Below are 27,383 nucleotides of genomic sequence, written 5' to 3' on the forward strand. Positions count from 1 at the left end.
CTTTCGAGATTAAACAAGATAAGTACTATCCGCCGATAATTATTAGTATCCTATAACCCATTGCGCTAGATCTTTCGATTCAATAATAATTGAAATGTTAAATGTAACTCTCTTTTTCACATACTATGAACATTGTAAACGTTCACTATTCAAAAACCATTGACACCTCAACATTTTGCTATTAACATTTTCGACTCAGTTTTTCATGAGGAATACGTAGATGCCGGCTCCTCCGGGTGACCTGGATCACCCTGTATATGTATAGGTAAATTAAGATATATATTTTATATTTATAGTAAATTTATATACAAAATATCATGTATCACGCACAATTTTTGTATTTAATAATCAAAATAATATTATTTGTTTTAGGCACAAGTAGTAAAACAACATTAGGCTGCAGTATAAAATGGATTTAAAAAATTACAGATAGCGTGGAAAAAATTTATAAGTATTTTAGAGCTATAAAAGCACATCAGTATGTTGTATAAAAGAAATAAATAATTAATAAGATTGAGTATTAAACATTTCGGCATAACAATAAATAACAAAATAACATAAAATTGTATGGACTTTTATTAAATAATCCTGGCAGTCATATAGTATATGTCGTGTGCAATTTCATTCATGCGTATGTATTTCTTGTATACAAATGTAATGTATTTATATTATCGTAATTATCAATATAATCTTACATTCTATATCTACATATTAAACTAAAGGAAAAAAATATTAAAAATGATAAATTATAATTATACACAATTATTGTCCATAATATATATTGCATATATTATTGCTCTCCTTATAAATCATTACACACATATATCTAAATTGCATAAACTATAATAAGATTTGGATAAGTGTGAGAAACGAACTTGAACAGAGATTCGCATCCAAAATTAAGAAAAAATTTAACTTATAATTTTCTCCTTATTTCATAAATATGTCGACGTATATAGTTCTAATCATGATATTTCAACTGTTAATAAATGAAAATACCAACTTAGGACAATTATTACACATGGCTAAATATATATATGCGTGTATGCTTATCACAGTTTCCATAAAAAAAGATACAAAAGATATTGAAAAAAAAAAAAAAATGAAAATCTCTTCCTTTAACATTCGCACATAAGGATATCACGTTTAATTTTGTGATACTATCGACAATTGCGTAAGAAAAAGTTTTTCCTCATTCAAGATCATAATTTCTAACAGCGTTCTAGTGTTTTGTATCATTATTATGGAAAAATCGCGCAAATCTTGCCTCGTGAAAGACTATAAAACACACCGCACAATATAATTGCATGGCCAACATACATCAGATTCAACAATACAAATTAATGTCAAAGATTTCTTCTGTTGAGTAACATATATCTATACTTCATAGAAGTACAGTTAATATCGTATTATTACAAGCAAAAAAATTCTGATATGATCGGTCATCGAACTTATTTCTTCAATATATGTAACATCTCTTTGTTTTGCTGCTGCAACGTTATATCTGCTTTCTCAGTTTTATCAGTAATATTATCGATAAGATCGTTTTGCGAATCTATTTCTTCGGATAAACCGATTGCTAGGTGTTTCAGTCTTGCCAATGATCCACTCATCTCATTTAGATTCTGTTCGAGAACTTTGGTTACTCTGTCGCTAGTAGGCTTAACATCCTCCAGACTATAATCATCGTAACTTCCTTTTATCACAGTCGACGAATACGAATTGCTCATGTCGGTTTGTACTTGCTCTAAAGTATTGGACAATGGGGATGCCATAGAACCAGAGCTAGAAGACTCGGACAACTTTGTCGATGGTATCGGAGCATCTAACGATTTGCCACTGAGATAATTCTTCAGACTACCAAATACGCTCTTTATGCCTTGTATATGTTTTTGACTAAATCTTAAGGTACTATTAATATCATCTAATCTTTTTTCTGTCCTTTGCAGCTGTTCCTTTTGTCTAATTAATTCCTGAAAATGGAAATTTAGCTATATTAAAATCACTCATGAAATATGTTAAGCAAGCATAAATTTCCTATCAGTTGTCGCACGCTATCTGCATACTAGGGACGATAACAAGCTGAGGGGGGTGTATCGTTAAAATTACCTCGGCTGTAGCTACACCAATTTGCTCGGAGTCTCTCAGAAGCGAGACGGATCTTTCTGAAGATTGTACCGTGCGCTCCTCAATTTCCTTCTTACGTTGCAGCAACTGTTGGCGTTTTTGCGTTATATCATTATCGAGGTTTTGATAACGCCCAGCAGGCGCAGTCCTGGCTGGCGCGTTCCTCAGAAACGTCTCATCGTCCACGTCGTCTTCTAACGAGAAAAATGGATTCTTTGGGTCGCTCAGATAATTATGACCCGCCATTTAGCCGATGATTTTTCGCGACGTACAAGTTACTCTTGCAGGTGATAAGTACTCGTTGAATGAGAACACGTTGGCTCGCTCGAACCTTGTTCACGTCTAACGATCAGTCTAACTGGACGAGTGACGTTCAACTGCCGATCAATGGCTGCACAATCCGCACTGGCTAGTGGCTACATCAGCTATATGCCGCTAGACGTTGGACCGGCTAACAGAGTGCTAATACAAAACGCGTCAACTCGTTGGCACAAGCGCAGGCAGGCACACTTGGCTGTGACTCGGCACGCGACAGACAAAAATGCTTGGAGAATTAACCCAATTATCTCTACCTTACCAGTCACCAGCACACTAGCGCCACAAATTGTATATACCCGCGGCGGAACAGAAAGGTGAGAAAGGTGTTGCTATGTAGTTTACATCCACTTCTTCAGAGGGAATTAGTGCACGAGGATATTTTGAGGTTATAGGCTGCGCCCTGTGGTGTGTGGGTTAGGTGTGAGGTTAGGCGATCATGTGCCGTTCCATCATTCCATGTGAGTTTAACAGTCGCGCTTGACCACGCTTGACACAATCTTCTGAGTGTGGCTCGACACCGGTATCTTCTGTCTCTTCCAAAATGATGCAGGAGGATAACGAATTGAAGAGATTGCTTAGTAATCCAGCGAAAAATGCGGGCGAAGATGGATCCATGGCTCCGCCGTTATCGGTGAGCAATTAAATACATACGTTGGACTTTTCGTGCTGGACTTTCTAACAAATAATATATAAATTTAATTTGTAGACCAACGTGCCGAGGCCAAGCACATCGCAAAATGTTAATCCGCAATCGATGATGACTCCGATAACGCCGGTTAATAGCACGAAAGAAGTCCTGGAGCCTTGTTTACAGTAAAATTTCATCTTATTCTGTTGTTATTATTATGTAGAGTACATGCAGTATCCCTGATCGTTAATGTCCGTATTATTTTTGCAGAAATGTAGTTTCTACAGTCAATTTGCAAACAGAACTGAAGCTCATGTATATTAATGTGAGAACTAGGAATTCCGAATATAATCCAGCGAGATTTACTGGATTAATAATGAGGATACAGAATCCTAGAGCGACGGCGCTGATCTTCCGCTCTGGCAAATTAGTATGTACCGGCGCGAGAAACGAGGAAGATTCGCTTTTGGCGGCAAAGAAGTTTGCCAGGATAATCCAGAAACTTGGATTCCCTGTAAGCAACTTATATCTCTCGCCTCGATAGATAACCTCGAGTTCTTAATTAATTTACATTGATTTACATTTTTGTAGGTAAAGTTTTCCTGTTTTAAAATACAAAACATAGTTGCGACGTGTGATTTGAAATTCCCAATTAAGTTGGAGAATCTAAATCTTATGCATGGTCAGTTTTCTAGTTACGAACCAGAATTATATCCTGGCTTGACGTACAGAATGGTAATGCCTAGGGTTGTGTTATTAATATTTGTGAATGGTAAAGTTGTGTTAACAGGTATGTAAATACTGAAAGAATTTTTTATCAAAGATATTTTATAGTTAAATAATTATTAAGAGAACTTGTTTGATAATTTTTAGGAGCAAAAAATAGGACTGAACTACAAGATGCATTAAATAATATATATCCAATATTAAAGAGTTTTAGAAAGCAATAATATCATTTATTTAGAAATTAAATCAAGTCAAGTAATAAATCTCAAGACATGTAAATATAAAAATTAACTGCAATAGAAAATTGTGTTTTTGTGATAACTGGTGATCTTGGAACTTTGTATATGAGAGTAGCTTTATCTTGTATTTTTATATATCTTTTGTAATGCATAATTGCCAGCATAATATTGGAGTATTATTAATATTTTATACGTTTAGTTTTATTATTTATATTAATGTATTATGCGTAATCTATCATTATAATTATGCTAAAAATACTTTACAATTAGTATAGATTTGCATATATATAGTATGTAACTGTATATATTTCTTTTAACACACATTTAAAAAAATCTTATTGCAACGAGATGTTGTATCTTGTAATAATTAATGCAATTGGTTATGATTAAAAACCACATATGCTTCTGTTTATTGTTAAAGTATATATTTCAGACGTTTTGCATAATGAAAATAAATATTTTTTGATATACTATATATTAAAATAAAATATAATTGACAAACAATTATATACTGTGTATACAATTTACAACATTTTACTATATCAGAATTATTTTAAATGTACATACATCGAAGTCCACATCTATATAATAAATTCTTCTTTAACTTTATGAAAAATTGGAATATATTTGGATCTGGATATGTTTAATGGAGTGTTCAACCGCTTCCGAATACTGAGAGTGTTTTATAAATATTGCGAAATATAGAATTTTGCAAAAATCTTACGAAACACTCTATGCATTTCGGTAGGTTGAAAGGATATTAATATGTACGAAAATTGTTTTATAAACTGAATAATTGCAACTGTAGAGACATTTATAACGTTAAAACGTACGCGTATATAATTACATGTATCTGGCAAGATCTCTATTAATAATTCTATGAAAAGAAAAAGATACTTTAATACCCGCTGATAAACAGCCATGGTCCATTTAAGAACTTTGTCCGTGCATTCATCAGACTTGGAAACGTTACAACGTTTCTCAATGTTTGACGCTTTAACGCTGCGTAAATGCGTGTATTTTATTTATTATTATTAGGCGGTGCCTAATTATGCATCTAATAATCGATATCTGAATAAAAGCCCTTTTTTGATCGATTTAAACATTAATCAAATGATGTTTGTATTATGCTTTCATGTTCGTTTCCCAATTTCCTCTCAAGTTCGTTTCTGCAATCTTTAATCAATCACATGTATGCCTTTCTTTGCAGCTATAGGCAATTTTTCTCCTTGAAAGAATGGATTTTCTTCCTGAAAGGGGATATTATATACATTTAATTTTATTGTTTTATACTGCTTAGTTTTTTTATTTATAAATTCATATTTTTTTTCCATTGAAAAAAAATTAAAATTAATTCTTATACTTTTGACTGTTTAAAATTGATTGTTTAAGAATTTATATCCGACGAATGTGTATATATATATATATATATATATACGTATAAAACAGAAATTTCAATTACCTGAAATTGTTCGACAATTTGATTGAGTTCGGAATTCGAAATATGCATGTTCGACAAATTGTTACTGTTTCCAGAATCGGTGGAGCACTCTAACATATGTTCCGTGTCGCACATGCAGTCCTGCGCACTTTGATAGTCGCGACTAAACGCCGCCGTGTTTTCGAAATTGGTGAGGCAGTTGTTCTCACCTATAAAAGTCAAATAAATTTTGAATTATATGTCATATAAATATATATATATATATATATATATATATATATATATATATGTATGAAAATATTATTTTCCGAATTAAACAGATATTTAACATAATAAGAAAACAAAAGATATATTTCACATATTTTCATCGCGCGTAAAATTGACCAAGGATCATTTGAATATTGACAAACATTAAACAGAGAGGAAAAATACGTTATGCAAATCAGAAGTATATAAATTAAGATTTGACAGATTTGATAATCTAATTAAAAAATTGTACCGATTTTTTTTTATTAGATTATACTGCTGAGAATTGAGAATTTTTTTTTACTCACTCGTGTATCCGACCGGGCAAGGATTCGGAGGAGTACAGTAAGCCGGTAAAGGATTTTCCGCCTTTTCGTCCTTGGGTCCTTTTAAACCAGATTGAATCCTATGTCTGTTGTAGCCTTTATTGTTATTATTTTTATTATTATCGAACCGTTGATGCCCCCAGAGCGTACTGTGCTGCAAATACTCTTGATCTCGTATACTCGGGTTCGGGTTCAGCGTGTCCATGCCATCGTAATCGGCAGGCAATTCCATGGGTAATTCCTTAGCTTTCTCCTCCTGATATTCCATATACGAATCGGACACACTCGCAAATTCATTTCCTACTTGATCGATCAATTCTCGCAAAAAGTTATCGGTCCATAAATCCTCCTCCTGGATACATCCGAATAGTGGATTACACGCTCTTTTGACATTCTGCAAAAATGGATGAATTAAAAGGAATAAACAGGAATTTACTTTGCGATGTTACGAATCTTCGAAATTGACAATTATCTTTGAGATACTTGCTGACTTCTCTATATGTATAAATTTATCTTTTTTTTCACTTGTATTTATTTTAATTGTAAATTCATTGTATTGTTTTAATTTCTACGAGAAATAAACAAATACATTATAAATCGAAGAAAGATCTCAACAAATTAATTAAATTTTCTTCTAATTTATCATTAAAATGTATTGCTCACTTGATGGTTTGTGATATCAGTATATTAGGATTTGAAGAAGAAAGAATAAAAATTTAGAAAGATTTGAATCAATTCTTAATTTCGAAGATTAAATAGTCCATCTTGCAGAAAGAAATTCCTTTCAATTCATTTTAATTCATCTATTTTTTACATCTGTATTAGAGCTGTTGAGTTTCATAATTACCTTCATCAAGGGCAAGTAAATGTTCGCCTGTGCAGCAACAGCAATCAAAAGGAGCAGAATGCAATAGAGCATGATAATCAATGCGTGCATCTGTAGAATAACACAAAAGATTTTGTTTAATGTAATTTATCATTTATTTTTTCATTACAATCAGTCTTACACAGTAAGCAAAATATTAGTAATCTATTAGCAATTTGTCAGAAGATTCAATCAGAATAGCATACGTATAAGCAAATAAGCATTGCAGCTATATACTATAGCTGCGTCCACATTAAACTCGAATTCTATCGACGTAATTTTACAGCAGATTGATTTCAGAAACCGAGTAAAATTTGTGATAATTTCGCAATTCTTTAAATAATATATTCTATTTAAATGTGTGATTACGAAATGACAGATTTTCTTCAGTTTCTGTTAATATAATCTTCTGTCGTATTTTGCTAGTAAATTTCGAACTATTGCTAGTCTGCCGACAAAATTTATAGTAGATACTTAAAAAAATCTGTTCTTAATTTATCAGATTTATTTATCTGAGATATCAAGATTCATAATTTGATAATCATCCAACAATTAAATTTATTAACAAAAAATTTTTATAAAAAAAGAGTTTAATAATACATTTATACTGTTTTAATTATTGTTATATATTATAAAAATCACATTTTGAATTTAACGACAAGTCAAACGAATTCTCATCAAAATCCTTTGCAATTTAGATTTTTTTGAAGCGCATTTGCGAATTGTTTAATTATATAGAATTATGTTTTACGAAGCGGCACAGGAATGTGTTAATTTTTTTCGCTAGTCTGACGCGTAACTCACCATAATCGACGACAAATGATACGCGACGGAGATAACCGACGACGTGGATCTCGAGGAGAGATGCCGCACACCAGTTTTCGCTGCACACACGCTTTCCTTCACCTCGTCGTCGTCATCGACGGCCGCGGTCGCTGTCGCGACGAGCGCCGTTCGCGGTCCCAGCAAGTACCAAAGTATTGATTTATCTTTTTCCATCGTTTTCCCCTCGTTTACGATCCCGTCCCGACAACATGCTCGTTCGCCCACAAGCTCGATCCTCGTCGACCAACCCACATTCGTAAAATCGAGCCACCACTAAAGGTCATTCGACGAGGCTGTCGTGGCCAATATGCGACTAATGTGGTCGAGAATCGGAGAATCCTTTTGATAGATAGATAGATAGATAGATAGATAGACAGATAGATGTAGAGCACTGATGAACCTTTGGTGTTTTCAACTGTACCGTATTGTATTTAAGTCTTGTTCTAAAAAAGGAAAATGAGTTAGATGAAATTGAACGCGGTTTTATAAAAAGTTAAACACCTTCATTATACATTATATACCTAATTATACAATCTTCAAAATCTCTCTGTAATTATTTCAAAATATTTAAACTGATATCATTTAATAATACAAATAAATTTAGGTTGAAAATAAATTTAAGAAGAATAAATAAAAGAATTATTTAATGACCTAATTGCATTGACTATCCTTTAGTCACTTTCTTTTATTAGGATTATTTGACATTTTGTATTGTTTGAATTTGCACATATTTTAAAAATTATTTAATTAATTTCACGACTTGTCCAGTGATTCGTAATTTTCAAATTTTTCTTAACGCAGAGTTATCCAGTTACTTTATTTACTAGTTAACTATATATCGGTTATTTGCTTATCCAAATTGCATTTATAAGCAACGGTTGCCTGCAAATGTGATTTGTGTGCAGAACACGTCGTTCGGATAACAATATTAAAGCCAGCTCGTATATCTCAAAGTCCTGTCGAGAAGCTATAAAGTATCTAAAGTACGACGGGGTCATTTTGTTTCCCGGACACGAAGCACGAGAGTTAAGATTATATAAATAAATGTAATTTCTTTTTGCATTGACGTTTTCTCCAAGAAATTAATAATTTTATTTCCCTAATTAAATATATTGCACGCTTCCACATACACACATATTAATATCGCTATTATGCAAAGTAAAAAGTATTATTTCAATTTATACATTGCTCTATTAAAATATTTAAAAAGAAAATAATAGTTTCCAAAAAATTGTATAGAATTCCATCATTTGAGGTTTGTTTGTTTGCTTGTTCTTTCCTACAATCTATTCTTTTGTAACAAAAGAATAGATGGTAGGAAAAGTAATATTTGTTGCAAAAGTAATATCTTATAAATTTTTTCACGAGATGCGCAGAAAATTGTGGGAAATACAAATTTGGAATTTGATAAAGGCTTGATGAAGAAGCGTGGTGGCGGTTGTTTGTCAAGCCGGCATTTTCATTAAGCGTACCAGTTACAGGAGGGTTAAAATAGAAAGTGTAGTGGCGTAGGGATGAAAGATCAAAAGATTCTTCCCCCTTGTTACGGTCGCATATAAACGTCCATTAGTTGTTGTCGCGCATTGCGTTTCAGCAACTCAATTTGCAAAATCAAATTCTCGTTTCGCCTTCATCTCATCACGCTAAGATTGATTATGTTTATCACATTCACAATATTTTTTAACTCTTTCTTGTACTATTACGTTAGGTATTTTAATAACATTACTGTTCTCTAATGTGTAATTACTAATAGCTGTAAAATGATATCTTACTTGAAAAATTACGCGAGAAAATATAAAGTCAATCTCTATTTTATTTTTATTATGTGTTTGAAAAAGAACGTGTTTGTTCATTGTACAAAATTATTTGAAAAAAGGAATGCATGCAAATACTTTTTTTTACCTATTATATAAGAAAAACTTTTTAATTCTCATTCTTTGCACCAATTTAAAATCTCTGCAATCTTTTTCAATTCTTTCGAAATTTTTAGCTGTTTAATTTGTTTTCTTGTTATTGAATACTTTTTCAAGTCTGTAATATAATATTATTAGCAGGGGCGATGAACAAATAAATCGCGACAATTTATTCTACACGTCCCAGGGGAAGGAGTATCAGAACATTCTTGAAGCTCGTAGTGATTTTCCAGCGCCCGGTCCGTCCGGTCTTGTGTCTTACAATCATCTCTCGTTCGAATAAAAGTCCTCGTCTCTAGTCGGCTTTCGATGCCAAAGATTCCTTTGCGTAAACTAAATTACATCCGCATTAAACAGCGTCCATTCAACGTAAATCATTCAGAGCATGCTTATCCCTCGACACTCATCAAACAGATCAAATTGCATTTCTTTTTACATACAATATAATGCTTCTTACGTATCGCGAAATTGATAATGTAACCAAAAGCAGAATTGTGAAAGCGAAACGACGATCAACTGTGCAATGCTTATTATTGGCACGATATTTTACGCTTAATGTATAGTTGATTAATGATGGAGCCTGCTGTTCACATATTTAGTAGATATGTTTTAATGTTCTTTGGATACAGAGATATATTGCACGATATTTAAATTTCCGGATATATTCCAATATTGCTTTGGGATAAAAATGTTGCTTGCGATAACCGTGAGTAAATTGATGCAGTTTTACATATCTTGATTGATCAGCAACACATCCATTTGTTACTATTACATTCGCACTAATTTTGGAAATAATCACGAAATATTTAAAATAATCAAAATGATGGTTGGAAAAGAAGTATATAAACCTATATATACTGTTTCGAAAGAAAAGCTTACAGATAATGCTTAAAAGCATTATCTACAATAATTATAATAACACAATTGATTAAAATATTTTTCACGCTATTAACTGTTAGCGGAATTGTATATTTAATTAACCTGATATAAAGATGTACCTTTAGTTTAATCATTTGTAATCACATAAATTTTGTCAATTGTATTAAGAATCATATAAACAAGAATATACTATATATTTTTACTATACTATTCTTATATAAATAAAATAATAATTAATTATTGTGTTAATTAATAAATGAGTACCATTAACAAAATTGCGTGTACCAAGCGGTCTTGCCAAGCGGAAAGGATGAATGTTCCGGGACATCTCAGGATTCTTCTATCGGCGATAAGGGCGGTATGCTGTATGCGTAGTCAACGTGGGGCTGTTACGCTCTGTGTCTCGGCGTCACAAGTATTGATCCCCGTAGAGAGCCGCTACGTGAATGGGTTATGGCTGTCTCGTACTATTCCGCAGAATTTCGTACGATTCTCTCTTCGTCACACACGTTCACCATCTCCCCGTGATCTCGATCTCCCTCTTAGTCGAGAGCTTTTTGTATTTCGCTGCTCGTCACGGCACGATATCCACCCCCGCATGTTACGTTGCTGCTGTATCATGCATGACGTGGGCACCGTATTTATTTGTTATACTATAGATGCTGGTTTCAGCTTGCGCGTGAAAATATAAATTACTTTTTTATTGTACGTGAATGGAAAAGTAATACAGCCGTATTTTTTTGCGAAAAATACAGTTTTGCACAGTTAAGAAAAATATCTGTATTTTCCTTCTTCATAAAAAGGCGTCAAGATATAAATAACTTTGTAGTTATCACACAAAAGAAAAAGGAGACTTTTTTATTTAAAAAATCTCTTAAAAATTAATTTAGCTTTTTACACTGTATCTCCGAGATATGTATACTTTCATTGATTTTTTTCGCTTCTTGATGTACATAAGTTGAAAAAATTTCAAATTTCCAGTGGTATCTCTATTTTCCAAAACTCAAATCTTCTGTTTTAAAGAGTTATTTACAGTCATTTGTAATCTGTAATCTATTTCTTTTATAGGTTTTACATACGTACCATCGCTCTTAATGATTAGCGCATTAGCATAGCTCTAGCGAGCATTTAGCGTCGCAATAGCATGAAATAACAAAGTTAAGTAGTTTAAGGAAAAGCGGTACACAATAAATTATAAGCGTATCTACAAACCGGCATCATTGTACGGTATTAATAAATATGAAATATTTCGCTTATTACGCAAGAAAGAACATTAGTCATATTTTTCATAGATGTAAAACCGTGAATATAGGAAAGTAATTTAGGTAGCTGATTTAGTCTTTAATTGAATCTATCTTCAAGAAGAAAAGTATAGTTATGAGTGAAAGGTGCATTTCTAGGTTGTTAACATACGTTGTTAAATATCCAGAATATTTATTCAAAAACTGATATGTAAATTGTGTTTGATACGCGCAAAATTGTCATATAATTTTCAAATATATTTTTATATTTTTTCTATTTTTCTCTCTTCCTTTTTTAAATTAATTTTATTATGACAGAGAATCAATTGTACACGTTTAGAGAGAATGAACAGTCATCATCGGTAATAAAAGAAATATATATTCTCTTTATCTTTTAAATGATTTAATTTATATTTACTAAATAGTTAGTACAACAAAATATAAAATATAATATTTCATTTGTAAAATTTAAAAGAATTACGCTTGCTATATATAATATAAATAACAATGATTTATTATTGTAAAAAATATAGCCGTCTTCTGTATAATGTCTCGTCCATATTTTAGATAAATCCATGTGAGTGTGCGAACCAATACACAGTATTCGATCTAGAGAAATACGGTCCCTATCTCGACAAGATTCGAGCACTCTTTGTGTCTAGTCTGGAACATAGAGTTCAGTCCTTGTTGGAGGAATTCGTGTATAGCACAAATTCCCGATGGGCCAAGCAGTTTCCATGTTTCAAAAAATTTGTCAATGTGATAATTATGTGGAAGGATCCTCTGAATAGAGTCGCCGAATACGATATAAATATGATAGAAGAAATTATGAGAAATATCGTCAAACGCATGATAAAGGACGATCTGATCAACTGCTTTCTTGATTCTGTCATTTTGCATCAAAGATTAAGTAAAGTTTGTCATGAGCTAGACGCATTAGGCATCAATGATAATATTTTAAGAAATTTGAACGTATGGGAGTTTGTCAACGAGCAAGGCTATTTGGATCACAATTGTTTCACGTATGTTATACAGAAGAGAGATAATTTTTTATCAAAAATTTAAAATAAAATATACTAAGTATCGACGATTAAATAACCATTTATCAAATTGATAAGTCGTAGCTTTGATGCAAGATTATTCTTTCATTAAATTTATTAATTCATCGGGAATTTATCGTTTTATTTGTCACGTAAAATTCTTCTGTTATATTACTTTTTATTCAACACATCTTACTTTATTCAATAGAAATTTCAATACTGCAATGGAATGTAACACAGTGTCCTGCAATAGAAAAAAATCAATCCGGTGTAAAAAAGCTATCAAGCCGCTAGCAAAAAACGTTTATGACAAAAATACCGAGCGCATACGACCAACGACGTCAAAATACCGAGAACATCAGGTTCTTGATCTAAACCGAAATTTTCTTCAACAAGAAGAAGATAATTCGAATCATTATTCTATGTGCGTAACAAATGGATCGCAAAATGATAGTACTAACAAAATAAACAAATCTTTTAATGAGAAATCTTGCAACACCGAATCGAAGAAGATACGGAATGATTTGAAATTAAAGATAATTGTTCATAAAGTGTATCTAAGAGATTATAAATATTCAACATTTTCGAGCTTTAATGTTACTCGTTTACCTTTGCCTTGCAAGCCGAGCAATTTAATTAGGCAAATTTTCGAAGCTGATCCATTTTTAACCGAATCTTGCTTGATAGTGATGAAGCGAAAGTTTGAAGATAGCATGTACAATGTTTGCTCGTGTCTCAATAGCGTTCTTGAAAAATTAGATAACAAGCTGACAAAAGCATTATGTCTCAATTGCGAAATATATCCTGGATATATCAGTTTCAAGTTAAAAGTCAACAATATTAAAAAATACTTTTTCGTCGCGAGAGTATCGATTTGTCAAAATGTCCATAAATGTACGATTCAACAAGATCTCTCTATTTTGTCCTCTAATTCAAAATCAAGTAATAAAATCAACGAATCAAAATGTTTTAAAAACAATGATACAAATTTTAACGATGCATTTGGACATGCCGATGAAGAAATTAAAAAACTCGACACACACTATTCACAATCAGATCGAAGCTCCATAAAAGACATGGCGATAGATACGTCGCAAAACGAAGCAGGAAATATTAATGAGAAAAGGATTACATGTATGGTTAATGAGAATGTTTCGAGATATTTTCAAAACCTTGCGATCTTTTCTCATAATAACTCTTGCAAAGATACTGTCGAAGAAATATCTAATATGACATCATACGTTGATAATTCTGAAGAAAGAAATAAAGAATACTGTAAAGTTTCGAATTCGATAGGAATTAATTGTGACGAATGTGATGATATGGAAAAGGATAAAAAAAAGATTTTTGAGTCGAGTAATTCAATTATAAAAAGTGACACGTTTACGGAGTTAGTAAATAATGCAAATTGCACATGTTTATCGTATGAAAATATTATCGATATAAACAATGGAATTAAAGATATTTTTGGTAATAAAGAGTTAGACAATTTTTCGCAGACCACAAGCATTAACGAATACGATTGGACTCGTTCGTCGTCGGATAAAAAATCGAATCTAGAAAATGAACTTTGTAATAGATGCAGTATTACATCATTCGCACAAAATTCTGAATATGATAAACAATTGGTAGAATTAAATTGTAATCGTTTCTCAAACAATAATATCAATATAATTGATAAAAACTTCGATATGCAGGAAAATAATAGTTTATTAAGTTCGACGAAAGTAGAAATTGGATGTAAATGTATAAACTCATATTGTTCCTGTCGATGTGAGGATTTTGTAGACATCGCAGTCATTGATAACAGTTCTAAAGAAAATATTGTTTGTGCTTGTGAAACATCTCAAAATAATTTTGATACAGTAAAATCTCAAAATACGGACTGTTCCAAGACAGTGCAGATTTTACCATCTAGAAGCAACAATTTGCTAACGATTTCGGTTCATATGCCTAGATCAAAGGTATTATCGAAAGAAATCAATGTAGACACATGTCATTCTCAAACAATTTGGTTGACATCTGATAATGATAAAAATATATCTACTCTCATGGAAAGAAGTGATGGATGCAATAAAATAGCAAATCTTTCTACTCATACTTTAATTTCTAAGACAAAAAATAAAAATATTCCTTACGAAAATAAAGAAATTTTAGATGTAAAAGATGAGACACATGATTTTATTACATCACCGGAAAGATTTTTCGCATCGAAAGAGAGATTCCGATTCAACGGAGACTCAAGAAATTCCGGTATCTCGACAGGAGAATATCTACGCGCGGAAAATCACTCGACGTGTGCGACATCCAATGTATCCCTATACTGTCATTCGTTTGCAGCGACAAGTGAATTCACGATGAGCGGCAGGCAAGATGGATTTCAAAAGTCAAAACTTCGCGAATGCAAATGCACGAAATCACGGAACGGTATCCGTAACGTAACTTCGACAATGATCAAACACAGAACAGCATCTCGCAGATATCCAAATGATTATTCTGCGGAAATACGACCACAAACGATACTCGCGATGACAAAGTTTCGAAATTCCGTCGACAAGTCTATCGACAGAATAAAGGATCTGATTCGCGAAAAGTTGGGAAGGATATTGTTTAACAATAAAATAAACAATAATAATAAAATGATTAAAAATTTTTGGAAAAATAAAGAATTTTCTAAAGATACTAGAAGGAAAAAGACAAACGACAAATATACAAGACAGGTATATTTCTTCTTAAAAGTATGTTATTTATAATTCATTATAATTTAGAAAATGGACTAATTTCAATTTACCTATTTTTTGCAGGATTACAGCATAACTTCATGCTCAACTTGTGATTGCCGTAGACAAGGCTATACCACATCTTCTCGCGAATCTTCGAACATAATTCTATCAATTAGTACAATACAGAAGAGAAGACGTAAAAGAAATATTAATAATTGTAACTACAAATTGACCGATAGTAACAAGGCTTTGTTAAGCTTCCGCTCGATCAAAACTTCTCCGTCTTATGATTCGCTAACTAGTATAACCAAAGATATTAAAAAGCAAAAATTGAATAGAAACAATCGATCGCAATATGATAGAAAGGAAAAAATTGATAACATTATAAACTGTAACAGAAACTCCCACCGATACAAATTGAAAAAGTCGAGGACAAGTGTAACGATTTCTTCGCAATCGACCAAAGTATCTCTCACAGAGAATGAATCGAATTATTCTGGACATTACACGTGTAAACAGCAAAACAAGACATGTGAAAATAAGCGCATCTGTAAGCAAGTGCATAATCAAGATCAGCGTAAAAATGAGCAAGTGCAGCAGGAATGTGAACAATACGGGAATAAAAACAAATATCGAGATGTATCGATTAAATATTCTAATGTCAATAGCAATGAATCTTTAAAAACTTCATTATCATACACTTGGAGGGGAAACGCTAGAAATGTATATAAACAATTTTATGATATTTCGGAACTAAAAAATGTAAAGAGATTTGTAGGTTCAAGAAAGAATGGACAAATATTTGAGAAAGATATGTCCAATCATTCCGATGATAATCTACGCAAAAGACATGTCTTTGCCATTTTAACCGATGTCTACAATGATTACATGGACGATTTTGATCTAAACTTTAAATTAAAACTGTTGCGATATGTAGAACTATGTAAGAGCATCAAGCATTTGTTGATGAGGACATTACAACCGAATGACATTTATGAAGTTAGCATGGCATCAGTATCTGATAGCGATTTGTGAAAGAGTTTGTTTTATTATGATATTGTCTCGCATTGATATTGTCGCGAAATGTTATAAAATAATATGTCACATAATTTTCAATGTTAATAGTACCGTTGAAAGCATCTTTCAACAACTTACGTTAAAATGATCGAGATTCTCTTCATTTGATATCTTCTTTTATCATGGAAATTTAGTTTTATATAAATCTCGGAAAAGATAATAGTTGAAATATTGAGTGTATACTAAATGCACTAAGGTAAACGCTAAACTAAAAATATTGTGTGTGTGTGTAACAATTACAAAATATGAATCTATCTAATACTGACTTTATGACAAAACTATTTTATATGACTTGTATCTTAAATGTGACAATGAATGGCGATGAAATACATTGCTCAAGATCTTAAATAAAAATTTTGCATTATTGATTATTTTGTAGATTTTATAAAGAAATAAACAAAATAAGTTGAGCTGGATAAAAACCGTCTCTCTCTCTCTCTCTCTCTCTCTCTCTCAATTATAACTAAAAATATCCAACGTGGACATTCTTACCTTGCAAAGAGATACAAAAATAATCACTTTTTCCTTGTTAGAATCGCCACATTCGCCACAAGCGATGAACTTGCCGGCAAATCAATTCCCCTTTATGGATTAAGCTGTATTCCCGCAGGCGTTCGTTGGCACGTCAGGATGATAGTGAAATCCAAGTTATTTAGGGCGCCCGACTTCGAAGAGAAGATAAAGTATTGTACCAACCATTGAGAACGGCAGCATCCATCCCTCCGGGCAGATCGATATTTCCTGGCAACCACCGGAAAGGGTGTCTACCCCCGATCACTCTCTGTTTGTAACAATGCAAGCTGGCTATTGAATTTGAAGGACAATTTTTCGACATATTTTTTAATTGTTAGCATTTCATTATAAAAGATTTGAATGAAAATAACTGAATCTTAGATATCGCGGAATTACTCATCTAAATTTTTAAGTCAGATATTTAATCAGATTTAAAGTCGATATTTATGACAAAATTTTCAAGAGTTTTTATCATTGACCTCAATCAGTTATCATATGATATGATTATTAACGAAAAATTTGTATCATAATTTTAGAATTGTTAATTTTATTTGCATAATGATTTTAGATAATATATTAAATTAAATAGAGGCAAAAAGAGCATTGTACAAAAACTATAATTTTATTATGTAATTGTATCTCAAATCTGTAATTGGTAAGAAAATTCTCATTTTCAATCGTTTGGACTTAGAAATTTTATGATTAAAATCGAGTCTACACTAGTAGAAACTCAAAAAATTAAAAATTAAAATCATAGACTTTCAGAATGTAAGTTTTAATATAATTAAGTTTAAATATCATCTTTATAATATTTTAAATTTAAAAAGATTATGAAGATGTTTTGAACTTTTAAAATAAACGACAAAATTTAATAATTAATTTATTAATTATAAAAATATGATAACTATGTAAAAATTTGTTCCCTTCTTCTATGTATTAAAAACTTTATTAAGAAGCTAGATTCGACTAATCGCTTTACTCATTGTCAGATGTGAATTTCTCAGGGGGTTGAACGATACCCTAAATAACATAGCGAAATCTCGGCATACCAACGATGCGTATGTATTGCGGTTAATACACCAACCTTAACGCTGTTACGATCGTTCTTTTTCCGTGCGTGCCGTTTTGTTGTTGCAAAACTTTCGGCCGGGGTGCACAGGAAGCTCCGCCTGGGGTCGATCTAAAGGGGGTTGTAACCGCTGATGATTGGCTAGTGATATCGATGCGTCGTTCCCGACGATCCAATCGCATCGTTGCGTCGAGATGCGCTGACGCCGTGGCCAGAAATCAACTTCGTTGCCGCCGTCGCCGCCGCCGCCGCCGCCGCCGCCGACGACGACGACGACGACGACGACGACGACGTCAGGCGACGTCGACGACGTTCTCCGTCGCGTACCCCGCGCTACCGTTAGCCACTCCGCTCGTAACTGTATCTGGACTTAATTATTGGTGAGTTCCGCGAATTTTCTTAATTGTTTCCGGTATTCGCCGTTTGATATTTTATTTTTATGAAAAATCACGAATTACGTTTCCATTTTGCTTGCAAGCAAAATTGAAGACAATTCCCTTGTGCAACCCTGTGTCTTTTCGGAATAGAGCAAAATTTGGAATTTTCTATCAAATGGTGATGTGATCGTTACTGCTTTATTTACTGGTGGTGAAAATAATTGTGAGAGTTTAGTGAAGTGAATAATATTGTTCAATTTCAAAGCAAACATTTTGCACTTCAATTTTTTTTAATTTAGTTCTTATCCACAGATTTCTAGTTTGGACTGAAATCGATGAAACGATTCTATGAAATTTTATAATTAAATAGAATCAAGAAAAGTGAAAATTTTAAAATCATCTGTTTTCCATTTTCTATCGATGAAATAATCGAAATTTTTCTTAATACGTTTGCTTTAGCTGGAAACGTTTTATTTCAGAAATTTAACATAAATGATAAATGATAAATGTAAAGTAGTGATTCGCTTGTAAAATTTTTAGAGCGATTCAAGTACACAGAAAATATCTTTCGTGTTTTCTTTTGTGAAATTAAATTTAAAACGTCTAGCAAAACATTCCAATAGTGCCGATTGTGATGTTTAGATATGTGAAATACGATGATTGACCTAGCCACGGGTATTAATGCTTCTGATACTTTCTCTATTATTATAATTAATTCATTTAGACTTGGTTTGCACGATTGCCCAAGGCTGTGAGATGTTGTCGACGTTCATTTGTTCTATTCTTACGTCGATTAGCTGCAAATTGAGTTTTCGTTTTAATTAAAATTCTCTTTGAATATATCACGGCAGATTCTCCCCCTGTTAACGCCCTTTATTATGCATTCATGAGAATGAATATATCTTTGTTTTTGTATATTTCTCAATATTATTTATATTTTATTATTTTATTATATTCTTTATATTTTAGAAAAAGAAACATAATATCAGAAAACAATTACAATGTTAATTGTGAATGAATTCAGCCGTCATTTATACGTTTTTAATCCTTAATTATCCTTGTCATTTAAAAAATTGTATATTAAATTATTTTCTTTTTAAACAAACAATGTGTCTGTTAAGATATTATCTAAATTCATATTTAAAATTGCTAAAATACATTATTAATAACGAAAAATAAACGAGGCGCCAAGTGTCACAACGTAGAGAACACGAAAGTGCCGAATATCCATTAAGTTGAGTCAGCGTGTCCCATATACTCATCATTCCACCCTAATTCGTTAACACGTACTGTACATTTTGATGCCTTTTGTCTGTCACGTGCCATTTTAATATCCGAAAGCCATTGTCCTCTGATGCGCCTCTTTATGATCGGCGCAGCACCCTCGTAACGATTTTTGCAGGCTGCATGCTCTATCATGCAATGACGACGATTATAATCTCTGACAAAGCTATTACAGTCATAGAGTAGAAATACAAAACATAAATTAGAAAAGAATATTTTATTTCGAATATAAGCCAATAAGAAACTCTTTAAATAAGAAAATGTTTTAAAGCGTTAAGCGTAAAAGTTAAAATAAGATATATATATATATATATATATATATATATATATATGTATATATATATTTCTATTTGTAAATATAATGAAGTTTATTTGCGCATTATAAAAAATACGAAGATTGTTTTTAGCACTTGTATACTGCAGTTATACACATTTGAAGTTTATACATAAAAATTCCAAACACACACGTCATTCTGAATTATCTTACTTAATTTTACAGCTTGAAATTATAAATCCCATATTTATTATACCTTTCTTCAATACACTGTGTTTTAATTAAGTGTGAAATCGTTAAGATTTTAACCGAGATGCGTCTACGATAAGTTTACTTTAAGTAAAAAATATGACCTCAGTGTACGGTCGGTGAAACGTTGCTTCTCACAGTTTTCTACCCTCCAAAGATGCTCCCTCGAGAGTTCGGGGATTAGGGGTGGAGAGACTACCACTCCAAATAAACACTCCTACCCGGATTCCCCCTGTGCCTGATCTATACAGATACTCTATATAGATATAGTAGATCTTTCTGAAAGAAGCTGTAGATGGCCAAGATGCAGTAGCAAAGCGGCAGTTATTTCTAAAGACATTAAAACTGTGAAATTACCTATAAAATATTTAATTTAAAAAAAATATCTTTAATGTATGTTTGATATAAGCATATTTAAATTATCTTTTATTTCACGATTGTTTAACATATTTCATTTATAAAATTACGTAATATGTGTGTGTGTGTGTGTGTGTACAAATGTATTAATATTTTTTAATATTTTAAATTTTATATACAATAACTTGTATTACATTTATTACTACAGGGGCTGCCAAATAACACCGCGATCGTACAAAATCACGAAGCAACCCCAATAATTGGAAAATGTCCAGATTCGTAGCGGCGGGTCTCGTAGCCTTCGATTCCTTAAAGACGAAAGCGACACTAAAATTATCCGGGTAACATACTGCGCACATTTATAATAGATTTAACGTATTTATATAGAACAGTATGTCAGTATTTATACATATACATATAATATTTTTATAGTATATATTGTGCTTTTATATCATATCATTATGCCATGATTTGAATTAAGAAAAGGGATTATTTCAGGAAAGTGCAAATAAAAGTATTAAAAATTTACTATTCAAATATGAGAAAATAATTGTATTAAAAAAATGTCAACTCTCTGATAGATTTAGAAGAGGTACCGATACCGGTTATGAGGAATTTGAAGCTTCATGCGAGGGTAGCAAAGACAACAAGGGATTCGAAGATGAAAGAGGATACATCGCGCAGCCTTCATTCGAGTCGCTTCCAGAGCCAGAGAGACCACCATTGCGGCATATCGATACTTATTGCATGCCAGAATGTCCATGTCTTTCAAAGAGGTACACCATCGCAACGCTAGCTTGTATAGGTAAGAATTGACAATAAATTAGAATGCGATTTTCTTTCTCCCTGTACGTTATTTGCTACTATATTTTGTATCTTGTACCACTATACCTATATAAAAGAGTTATTTATTTTTTCATAATAAATTAAAAATTTTTGAAGTAAAGCGTGAATAGTCTTCCACATTTCTTGTAAAATAGAAGAAAATATACATCATAAATAAAAGTAAAATTTTCTTTTTATTATTTTAATTAATTATATTTTTTTAGGATTCGTTATTTCGTTTGGTATGAGATGTAACATGGGTATGGCCAAACTAGTCATAAAAAATACCACGGAAGGCGAGAATAACACTGTCAAGTTCAACTGGACGGTTGGCGTAGAAAGCGCCCTTGATTCGTCATTCTTCTGGGGTTACCTAGTAACGCAAGTGCCCGGTGGCTTCCTCGCATCGTTATATCCTGCTAACAGGATATTTGGCACAGCCATTGCGATATCTTCCTTTTTGAACTTATTGGTACCCGGGGCGCTGAAATTAGATCCTATCGTCGACATGTGTGTGCAAGTGTTGAAAGGACTAGTCGAAGTAAGTAAAGTTGAAAATTGAACAAAGTTAAAGAATAAAGTTGAAATATGTATATACGTATATATATATAATACAATATGTAAAAATATTCTTCCATAAAAAGTTTATTTTATGCAATTCTCTCAGCCATAATATATCTAGCATATTAAAAATTTATTCTCCAATTAATATCTTGAACCTTGTTTAATTAAAGAAGAACTGTTTTATTTAATAAAAATTATACGATTAATTGATGCTGAGACAGATGAAAAAATCACAGTTTTTTTAAACTTTTTCCACAATATTCTAATTATTCTCTTGTAATAATAGTCGACTTTTATTTTTTTAGGGTGTTACATATCCAGCATGTCATGGTATTTGGAAATATTGGGCACCACCTCTAGAGAGATCGCGTTTGGCCACATTAGCGTTTTGTGGATCATACGCCGCAATGGTGATAGGTATGCCGCTTTCTGGATACCTGAGTTCTTGGTTTGGCTGGACAGCATCGTTTTACTTCTACGGTAAATGGATTTCTTGGTCTCAATCGTGAGCATGCGTACAGAAAGAAATATTTTATGTTGTCGTAACAAATTACTGTAGGAGCAGCGTAGAAAGTTTAGTTTTGTTAAGAATATTACTTTTATTTAATCATAATGTATACATACAAATTGTTATAGTTTGCTATAGTAATACATTGAATCTTGTTTGCTGCAGCAGCAAAATACAATTGCTAAAATTAAGATGGTTCAGATTGTTTAGAAGCAAACGCAAACGTTTTCTACAATTAAATTTGTTCTACAAATAATTTTTTCTCATATTTGTTTTATTTTGGTAATAAAGAGATTCTTTAAAAAAAATTAAAGTGTCCAACAATTATAATGGCCATTATTCAATTGATTTCACATTGAGTATGTACGTAATAGCAATAACAATTCTTTACTCCGTGTGAACGACAAAACAAAATATTGATAGATGCATAAATTTTTAACGATAAATTATAGGTATCTGTGGGTTAATTTGGTATGGTGTCTGGTTGTGGTTGGCCTTTGAAAAGCCTTCGAAACACCCCTGTATCTCGGCTCGTGAGTTACGTTACATCGAAGATTCGCTCGGACAAGGGCAAGCGCAAGCACCCGTGCCCACACTGGCGACGACTCCCTGGCGCAAGTTTCTCACCTCGATGCCTGTATATGCCATCATTGTTGCTAATTTTTGTAGATCGTGGAACTTCTATCTGTTGGTACTCTTTCAACCGCGTTTCATGCACGAGGCTTTTGGCATGCCGCTTGTCGAGGTAAATATAAAATAATACCTAATATAATTTTTTGATAAAAAAAATTTATGAGCAAAGAAGTTTATTTAATATAATTTGTGGCGGCACTGATATTACCTAATATATGTATATATACGTTACTGTAATAAAAATTAATGCAAAGTAATACGCTACTTCACAATCTGTATGTATAAATTATTTTCTATGTTTCTTTAAACATTTCGACAGACCGGAGTCATTGGGTCGCTCCCGCATTTGCTAATGACGATGATTGTACCTTGCGGCGGTTTACTCGCGGATCATCTTCGTAAACGTGGCATCATGACAACGACAAATGTCAGGAAGGTTTTCAACTGCGGTGGTTTCGGTATGGAAGCACTCTTTTTCCTAGTGGTAGCCCATGCGACGACATCCAAGAATGGAACCGCGGCTACAGTCGCTCTCGCAATCGGCGTCATGTGCAGTGGTTTTGCCATCTCTGGTTTCAATGTCAATCATTTGGACATCGCGCCAAGATATGCTAGTATCTTAATGGGCATGTCCAACGGGATTGGCACCATCGCTGGTCTGCTGGTTCCTTTCTTCGTGGATAATATCACGGAGAAGAAGGTATGAATATAATTCGATAATTTTTTCGAGCGTCTTCCAGAATTTAATAGTTTTACTTACAAATTAAGATTAATATAAGTTTAAAAAATTCTATATGTAGGACCCACACAGCTGGCGGAACGTTTTCATCATAGCTGCATGTGTTCATTTTTTCGGAGTGACGTTCTATGCTATTTTTTGCTCTGGCGAATTGCAACCCTGGGCTGATCCGACTTTGGAAGAACAAAAGAGCTGGAATCCCATGGACGAATTTGGCCATACAAAACCGCCCGTTCCACCTCCACCGAAAACTATGCAATCTGAATTCATTGTAAATATGCTCAAATTATTAGTAATTACTTGCGATAAATATCACTTTGTCGCAGATTAATTGCCATTTAAATCATCGCTATCTTATCTTTAAACATCAAAATTGTTATACATTTTTTTAATGCATTATGGAATATGGTGCAAGATATCTATTATATGTATAATTATTTTTGAGATTAGAGAATGTTTATATATTTCTCTAAAATAAATAGTATTTATTACCTTTTTGCAATAAAAAAATAAGATTGAAAGACCATCTTTTTTCAGAAACAACCGTCCCGGGACGGAAGCGTCACTGACGACTGGAATACTTACGAACAGTCTCCGGCTGAAAATCACTTGTACGTACGTCAAGACAGTAAGGGTCCCGTGAACTACGGCTCGACAGAAACCAACAATCCATTTCGCTCGACGAATCCATTTGCTAGCGAAGTTAACACATCTTTTGTGCAACCACCGGCAACGGACGACTACGCGCATGACATCGTGCACAATCAGCAATGGAACTGAGAATGGTCAATAACCGGATAGAATAATTGGATATGAGAAAAGCAGACTGCCCCAAGGTTGTAGATTATTCGTATTATTATTAGCTGGCAATCCTATACTGGCTCTTCAGACATGCCGCATCTTCATTAACGAAACTCGCGAAATTCAGGCTAGTAAAAATCAAATTTCATGTTATGCAAATAATTTCGTTTCCCCTTGAAAGAATAAAGTCTTTAGAATCATTAATTTTTTTTCTTTAAAGAAAATTACTTTTAAGAAAAATTAATGGCAATTTCATCTAATTTAAAATAATATTACATTTACAACGATATTATCTTGCTTTGCTTAATCTTTAAGCAATAAAGATTGAAATCATCATTTTCTTATAATATCATAAACTTGTAACATTTTGAAAAGAAACCACAAAATATTATACTTTAATTGTAACTGCATAATAAATTAGAACAATTGTTTTTTAATATTAATAAAATTGTTTACTAATTGAATCTAATTGTGGCATGTCTGAAAGCTATATGTAAGTAAGATTCCAAGTAGTCACCATGACTCTGGATTTTACGAATCAAATGTTGAAAATATATTTCTAAGTTTGATGTGCAAAATCTTTGGTAAACATCAAAAAGGGGAAAAGAAGATATAATTTTTCTGTTGAGCGTAATACCTAAGAGTGCAGAGAATGGCGCTGTGAATAGCCACGCGAATAACTCGAAATGATGCAGGATCTATATTGTTAAATTAGCGATATTGATCGACAGATGAACCTTTATTTATTTACTTTGTCAAGAACATTCATAATACACTGCTTACAGCGGTGTGTGATAAACGATGATAGAAAGGGGGTACACGTGTATTCCGTCATTTTAAAAAACGACAATAAGTCACTCGTTACAAATGTGCCTAAAAATGGGTCTAAAGATCGTTTTTCTGGTTCAAAAAATTTAACCGGGAAAACTTTCTATCTCTATTCTTCATTTGTCTTCGTATACTTTTACTTTTGAAAGTAAAGAGAGAAACAACTAATCGAACTAAGGAAACTTGAAAATGCATTTTACGTAATATACAATTAACCGCGTTTGAACTTATATTTTTCAAACATTTATAGACTGAAACGTATCGTTAAGTCAAGCTTTGCAAATTGCAAACTGCGCAATAATCGACTGTCTTAACTCTTTCTGTGGGATATTGCAAAAAGAATATTCTCTTAATTTATAGAAAAATTAGAACACACATCAATAGCCTGTAAGAAATTCTTCAACTTTATAAAATTTTGAAAACTTTTTATCAAGATATATCATATCCGCATGCAATATTGGCAATATTGATTTCTTCTATAAAAAAGACTATTAATCACAAAATGCTTATCAGCGACGAGATCCACGTATACGTCGTAAAGTGACAATAATTCAAACCTTCGCGAGACAATAATTCTTTCCGTGGACAATATATAATTAATGGCGAGGTTTGAGAAAATGGTAATCGTGAAAGATCTCGGTGCGCGCGACATAGCTCAATCGCTGAAACTTTTAGGTATTCCCAATTTTTCGTGAGTGACGTGTTTAGTTATTTGCGCGAAATAATAGAAACATAGCAATAAAGGAGGAAAGTTACGCGATCAATAACGAATGACGTAAATCGCTTATCGAAAGTAAAGTTATACACAAAGAATATGCGACATGTTTACGCACACTCAGATACAGTATAATTCGATCTACCATAACGACGATATTGTCCATACAGCGTAGATATTCAAAAAGTATTTTTAAATACCCAATTAGACATGTATCTAAATTGAGAAACTTCCACTTTTCTAAATATTCCTTAATTTTCCGTATAATATAAATTATAATTTATTAATTGAATAAAACTGAAAAAAAATTTACAAGACCAAATATGGTATCATTAATAAAAATTCAGAAATCTTGACGAGTTATTTGGACATGAAAGAAATATATACCTATAAATACTCGCAAGATATCTATGTTGTATATATGTCATATAAAATTATGGATGTATGTAAAATTTGCAAAGAGACAGAAAGAAAAGATGAAAGCTAATTATTACTTTTTCATTGACATCCATTAGAAGCAAAGCGCGAATTATTCGGAAGTTGGTAAAAAGAAATAATCATAAATCGGTGCATATGCTCGTTCGCATCAAGTCGAATTCTTTAAATACAGAATTTTTTGCGTGAATTTTCTTAATATCCAAGATAAATTCAAAAACATTTGCGAAACGGTTTAACTTATGAAAGTATTGAAACGTATGAAAGTATTCGTAAGAAAGTGATAACAAAATGAAAGTACCGTAATAAAGTAAGATAGCTATTAAGTAGACAAATCATGAAAGTGAATATACAGAGATCAAAGTAAAATTGAGATATAATTAGAAAAAAGATATTATACATTATCTAGATGTATTTCATATATGTATATTATATACATATATATACACATGCAATCTATATGTATACGTATAGCATAGGATATGTTATACATATCTATATGTATAACATATACATATAGATTGCATGATATATATACGTGTATATATATAATATATATGTATATATATATACATATATATATATATATATATATATA

At 32.3% G+C, this 27,383-nt stretch overlaps 6 protein-coding genes and 1 long non-coding RNA gene across 10 annotated transcripts in view; 5 read left to right on the forward strand and 2 right to left on the reverse strand.

Moving 5' to 3' along the window:
* Positions 1-563, forward strand: part of LOC105458515 — a 3,325-nt gene extending 2,762 nt beyond the window's left edge. Inside the window, exon 3 of the long non-coding RNA XR_975543.1 lies at positions 373-563. This is a non-coding gene — a long non-coding RNA (uncharacterized LOC105458515). The remainder of the gene's footprint in view (positions 1-372) is intronic.
* Positions 559-2,655, reverse strand: LOC105458514 (synaptosomal-associated protein 29). Its single transcript, XM_011703882.1, has 2 exons — positions 2,110-2,655; positions 559-1,973 (listed from the first exon to the last, which is right to left on the reverse strand). The coding sequence occupies exons 1-2, from the start codon at positions 2,371-2,373 to the stop codon at positions 1,452-1,454; spliced, it is 786 nt and encodes a 261-aa protein (XP_011702184.1). The 5' UTR covers positions 2,374-2,655; the 3' UTR covers positions 559-1,451.
* On the forward strand, positions 2,503-2,929 carry LOC105458513. The gene is made up of 2 exons (XM_011703881.1): positions 2,503-2,759; positions 2,838-2,929. Exons 1-2 carry the CDS (start codon positions 2,515-2,517, stop codon positions 2,905-2,907), a joined length of 315 nt encoding a protein of 104 aa, XP_011702183.1. The 5' UTR covers positions 2,503-2,514; the 3' UTR covers positions 2,908-2,929.
* On the forward strand, positions 2,856-4,223 carry LOC105458512 (TATA-box-binding protein). The gene is made up of 5 exons (XM_011703879.1): positions 2,856-3,076; positions 3,152-3,258; positions 3,344-3,587; positions 3,665-3,863; positions 3,947-4,223. The coding sequence occupies exons 1-5, from the start codon at positions 2,987-2,989 to the stop codon at positions 4,021-4,023; spliced, it is 717 nt and encodes a 238-aa protein (XP_011702181.1). The 5' UTR covers positions 2,856-2,986; the 3' UTR covers positions 4,024-4,223.
* A 575-nt stretch (positions 4,224-4,798) lies between these two features.
* Positions 4,799-8,079, reverse strand: LOC105458524. 2 transcript variants are annotated; one of them, XM_011703893.1, is made up of 5 exons: positions 7,721-8,079; positions 6,899-6,988; positions 6,034-6,445; positions 5,501-5,688; positions 4,799-5,288 (listed from the first exon to the last, which is right to left on the reverse strand). In XM_011703893.1, the coding sequence occupies exons 1-5, from the start codon at positions 7,913-7,915 to the stop codon at positions 5,217-5,219; spliced, it is 957 nt and encodes a 318-aa protein (XP_011702195.1). In that variant the 5' UTR covers positions 7,916-8,079; the 3' UTR covers positions 4,799-5,216. The 2 variants fall into 2 exon arrangements, with proteins under 2 accessions (XP_011702195.1, XP_011702196.1); XM_011703894.1 differs by having other exon boundaries at positions 6,034-6,403; positions 7,721-8,069.
* A 3,132-nt stretch (positions 8,080-11,211) lies between these two features.
* Positions 11,212-17,306, forward strand: LOC105458522. 3 transcript variants are annotated; one of them, XM_011703891.1, is made up of 5 exons: positions 11,212-12,136; positions 12,342-12,796; positions 13,023-15,552; positions 15,619-16,536; positions 17,225-17,306. In XM_011703891.1, the coding sequence occupies exons 1-5, from the start codon at positions 12,086-12,088 to the stop codon at positions 17,246-17,248; spliced, it is 3,978 nt and encodes a 1,325-aa protein (XP_011702193.1). In that variant the 5' UTR covers positions 11,212-12,085; the 3' UTR covers positions 17,249-17,306. The 3 variants fall into 3 exon arrangements, with proteins under 3 accessions (XP_011702193.1, XP_011702192.1, XP_011702194.1); XM_011703890.1 differs by lacking the exon at positions 17,225-17,306 and having other exon boundaries at positions 15,619-16,985; XM_011703892.1 differs by lacking the exon at positions 17,225-17,306 and having other exon boundaries at positions 13,023-15,534; positions 15,619-16,985.
* Positions 17,307-18,479: 1,173 nt separating this feature from the next.
* LOC105458525 (vesicular glutamate transporter 1) lies at positions 18,480-27,077 on the forward strand. The gene is made up of 9 exons (XM_011703896.1): positions 18,480-18,576; positions 20,946-21,078; positions 21,319-21,542; positions 21,787-22,103; positions 22,432-22,606; positions 23,087-23,379; positions 23,587-23,967; positions 24,068-24,277; positions 24,544-27,077. The coding sequence occupies exons 2-9, from the start codon at positions 21,005-21,007 to the stop codon at positions 24,784-24,786; spliced, it is 1,917 nt and encodes a 638-aa protein (XP_011702198.1). The 5' UTR covers positions 18,480-18,576; positions 20,946-21,004; the 3' UTR covers positions 24,787-27,077.
* Positions 27,078-27,383: the final 306 nt, after the last annotated feature.

The sequence above is a fragment of the Wasmannia auropunctata genome, unplaced genomic scaffold (genome assembly GCF_000956235.1).
Source record: "Wasmannia auropunctata unplaced genomic scaffold, wasmannia.A_1.0 LD334508.1, whole genome shotgun sequence".
NCBI lineage: Eukaryota > Metazoa > Arthropoda > Insecta > Hymenoptera > Formicidae > Wasmannia > Wasmannia auropunctata.